The sequence below is a fragment of the Bison bison genome, unplaced genomic scaffold, assembly GCF_000754665.1.
Source record: "Bison bison bison isolate TAMUID 2011002044 unplaced genomic scaffold, Bison_UMD1.0 scf7180017864327, whole genome shotgun sequence".
Taxonomy (NCBI): Eukaryota; Metazoa; Chordata; class Mammalia; order Artiodactyla; family Bovidae; genus Bison; species Bison bison.
This window is the reverse complement of record NW_011494899.1, coordinates 5557861-5561690: the sequence shown is the minus strand read 5'-3', so window position 1 is coordinate 5561690 and position 3830 is coordinate 5557861. Positions and strand designations below refer to the sequence as shown.

Sequence of the window (3830 nt, the reverse complement as noted above, 5' to 3'; positions counted from 1 at the left end):
TTTCTCCCGGCAATCTTGATTCCAGCTTGTGTTTCTTCCAGTCCAGCGTTTCTCATGATGTACTCTGCATATAAGTTAAATAAGCAGGGTGACAATATACAGCCTTGACGTACTCCTTTTCCTATTTGGAACCAGTCTGTTATTCCACGTCCAGTTCTAACTGTTGCTTCCTGACCTGCATACAGATTTCTCAAGAGGCAGGTCAGTAGGTGCCCAATATGCTACTGGAGATCAGTGGAGAAATAACTCCAGAAAGAATGAAGGGATGGAGCCAAAGCAAAAACAATACCCAGCTGTGGATGTGACTGGTGATAGAAGCAAGGTCCGATGCTGTAAAGAGCAATACTGCATAGGAACCTGGAATGTCAGGTCCATGAATCAAGGCAAATTGGAAGTGGTCAAACAGGAGATGGCAAGAGTGAATGTCGACATTCTAGGAATCAGCAAACTAAAATGGACTGGAATGGGTGAATTTAACTCAGATGACCATTATATCTACTACTGCGGGCAGGAATCCCTCAGAAGAAATGGAGTAGCCATCATGGTCAACAAGAGAGTCCATAATTCAGTACTTGGATGCAATCTCAAAAACGACAGAATGACTTCTGTTCGTTTCCAAGGCAAACCATTCAATATCACAGTAATCCAAGTCTATGCCCCAACCAGTAACGCTGAAGAAGCTGAAGTTGAACTGTTCTATGAAGACCTACAAGACCTTTTAGAACACCCAAAAGATATCCTTTTCATTATAGGGGACTGGAATGCAAAAGTAGGAAGTCAAGAAACACCTGGAGTAACAGGCAAATTTGGCCTTGGAATACGGAATGAAGCAGGGCAAAGACTAATAGAGTTTTGCCAAGAAAATGCACTGGTCATAGCAAACACCCTCTTCTAACAACACAAGAGAAGACTCTACACATGGACATCACCAGATGGTCAACACCGAAATCAGACTGATTATATTCTTTGCAGCCAAAGATGGAGAAGCTCATACAGTCAACAAAAACAAGACCAGGAGCTGACTGTGGCTCAGATCATGAACTCCTTACTACCAAATTCAGACTTAAATTGAAGAAAGTAGGGAAAACCACCAGATGGAGGCTTCATAATTTACCTGCCCACAGGACAGACACCTCCAATAGACTGCTGGTTCTCCAAGGGCAGCACCTGTGTCCTACTCACCTTCACCCTGCCTGCTCCATGAGAGCTCAGCACAGAAGAGACACTGAGTAAAGGATGAAGGAATGTGTGAAGGGACAAATGAAGGAAAAAGCAGGTATCAGTGGAAGAACTCCCCAAGTTCAGAACACCTCTGGGAGGGATGCCCTCCAGTCACCTCTCTTGGAATGCTGTGGGGCGTTTTCAAAGGGCCCTGGTCCAGACGACCTCTGAAGATGCTTCTCATCCTGGTTCCTGAAATGTATTCCAACTAGACTAGAGAAAACCACGTTCAGTTTAGAGTGTTTCTTTCTTCCTTCTTTATTATAAGCTCTCAGCAATACTAAGCATCAGAAGACATTCAAATATTCCTTATCTAAGAATGCAATTCAGTTCAGTGATGAGGGCAGAACACTGCCCATGATTTGAAGAATTCCTTCTAACCAGAAATTAACAGGCTGCCCCTTCATCAGACTTTGGGAGGACCTGTGTCACTTGCTCTGTGAGACAGCATAGTGCAAATGACCAGGGCTGAATCTCCACTAATGAGTAACGTGGTGCAGTCTTCTATCAGAGACATCTAAAGATTTTTTTAAACATACAACTACCTTCCAGGTACAAAGTTTCAGTTAGGCAAGATAAATAAGTTCTGGAGATCTATTATACAGCATAGTACCTAGAGCTAACAATATTGTATTCTATACTTGAAATTTGCTAAATGGGTGTATCTTAGCTAAGCACTGCACCACACACACATGCATACACCCAACAATAACAATAAAGGGAGCAGGAGGAAACTTAGGTAAGTGATGGATAGTTTATGACCTTGATGGTGATTTATACACTTATCCCAAAACTCAATGAGCTTTATATATATATGTGTGTATACACATATGTATGTGTATATATGTGTAAATATATATAGCTTTTTACATGTCAATCATAACTCAAAAAAGTATTTTTTTAAAAAAACTATTTTCCAGATAGTCATTTGGAATGGAACCACATCTACTCATACATTCAGCAACAATTTACTAAGTAACATCTACTGTGCCGGGCATGAGGCGAGGTCAGCTCAAATCCCCATGGGGGGCAGGCGGGGAGACTGGAAGTCCCTGTGCTCTTACCCGGTGTTCGTTGATGAGAAGGTCCCGAGCAGCATTAAATATCAGTGTGTGGAGGTGTTTTGAATAAAACACCAAGGTGTAGTCATAATCAAAGCCATAGATTTCAATGTCTGACAGGCTCATCTCATTGTTTGAGAAGATGGCATCTGGATTTAACAAGTTGTTCATAATCGAAGGAACCAGTTCTAGAAGTAAAGGGGGAGAAAAGACGTTACACCCTATGATAAATAAAAGTTAGCATGACGTAAACAAAATGAGTAAATTACAGCACAAGAGTAATTAGCTTTACCTTGAAAACATGATGCTAAGTGAAAGAAGCCAGTCACAAAGAGTTGCACACTGTAGGACTCGATTTAAATGAAATGTCTAGAACAGGCAAACCCCTTGAGACAGAAACTAGATTGAGTGGTTGCCTAGAACTGGCAGGATGGAGAGAAACAGAGTGAATGCTAATGGGCATAGAGTTTCTTTGGGGGGTGATGAAAATGTTTTAAAGTTGATTGTGGTGATGGCTGAACAGTGGCTTTGATGACACTAAAACCCACTGAATGGGAAACTGAGTGAGTGAATTGTATGGTAGGTACATGACATCCTAATAAGACTGTTATAAAAAATAATTTGCTTCGACATCACAAAAAGATTTGTTTTTGTTTATAAAAGAATATATGCCAGTTACAGATTTTAGAAGATAGAGAACCATGTAGATAATTAAGTATCACCCATCATATATCATCCAGAAAAAACATTGTATGTATTTGCTACTGATATTGTTCTATGTATACAGTGTACATAGGTGACCTCACACTGTACACACATCTTTGTACTCCACTCTAATATTCTATCATAATGTGTTCTATCATGCAGAGTTTCTGAGAATATAACTTTAAACCATCATATACGACTGGTATATTGCTCCAAATCAGCCTTTTACTCATACACATTTATGACTTTTCCTATTTAAGAAACAAAAGCAAAAAAAAAACAAACCCACAGTAATAAGTACCTTCAGATGTTCACCTTTGCCTTTCTGGTGATTTCCTCCAGATAGATTATTAGAAATGTAATTAACCCCAGGATACCATCAGGGTCCCCTGGATTCAATGTTAGTTTCGAGTTCCTGTTTTAAGCACTTCTATTTGTAAGGATTGCTATTTTATGACTTGTATTCTTTCTTGCAGGTTTTTCAAAAACTCATCTTGCTATACAACTTTCATGAGTTCACCACACCCTTTTAAAAATCTAAGATGCAAGATGGGAGGTCAGTGATTTTATTTTCCAACATCTTGAAACATTTTGCTATTTTACCATCGCAGGAATCATTTCACCACTGTGAGTAAGGAAGGTGCGGGTGGGTGTGTACTCAGTCGCTTAGTCATGTCTGACTTTTTGCAACCTCCTGGACTATACTGCAGGCTTCTTTGTCCATGGGATTTTCCAGGCAAGAATACTGGAGTGGGTTGCCACTTCCTTCTCCAGGGGATCTTCCCAACCCAGAGATTGAACTTGTGTCTCCTGCATTGACAGGAGGATTCCTCACAAGTGAGC

At 40.4% G+C, this 3830-nt stretch overlaps 1 protein-coding gene across 1 annotated transcript in view; it reads right to left on the bottom strand.

Annotated features, from left to right (window-relative positions):
• The window catches only part of NT5DC3 (5'-nucleotidase domain containing 3), a 69635-nt gene that overhangs the window by 40826 nt on the left and 24979 nt on the right, over positions 1 to 3830 (bottom strand). The window contains exon 2 of the mRNA XM_010853463.1: positions 2286 to 2470. Coding sequence (XP_010851765.1) covers positions 2286 to 2470 — 185 coding nt within the window. The remainder of the gene's footprint in view (positions 1 to 2285; positions 2471 to 3830) is intronic.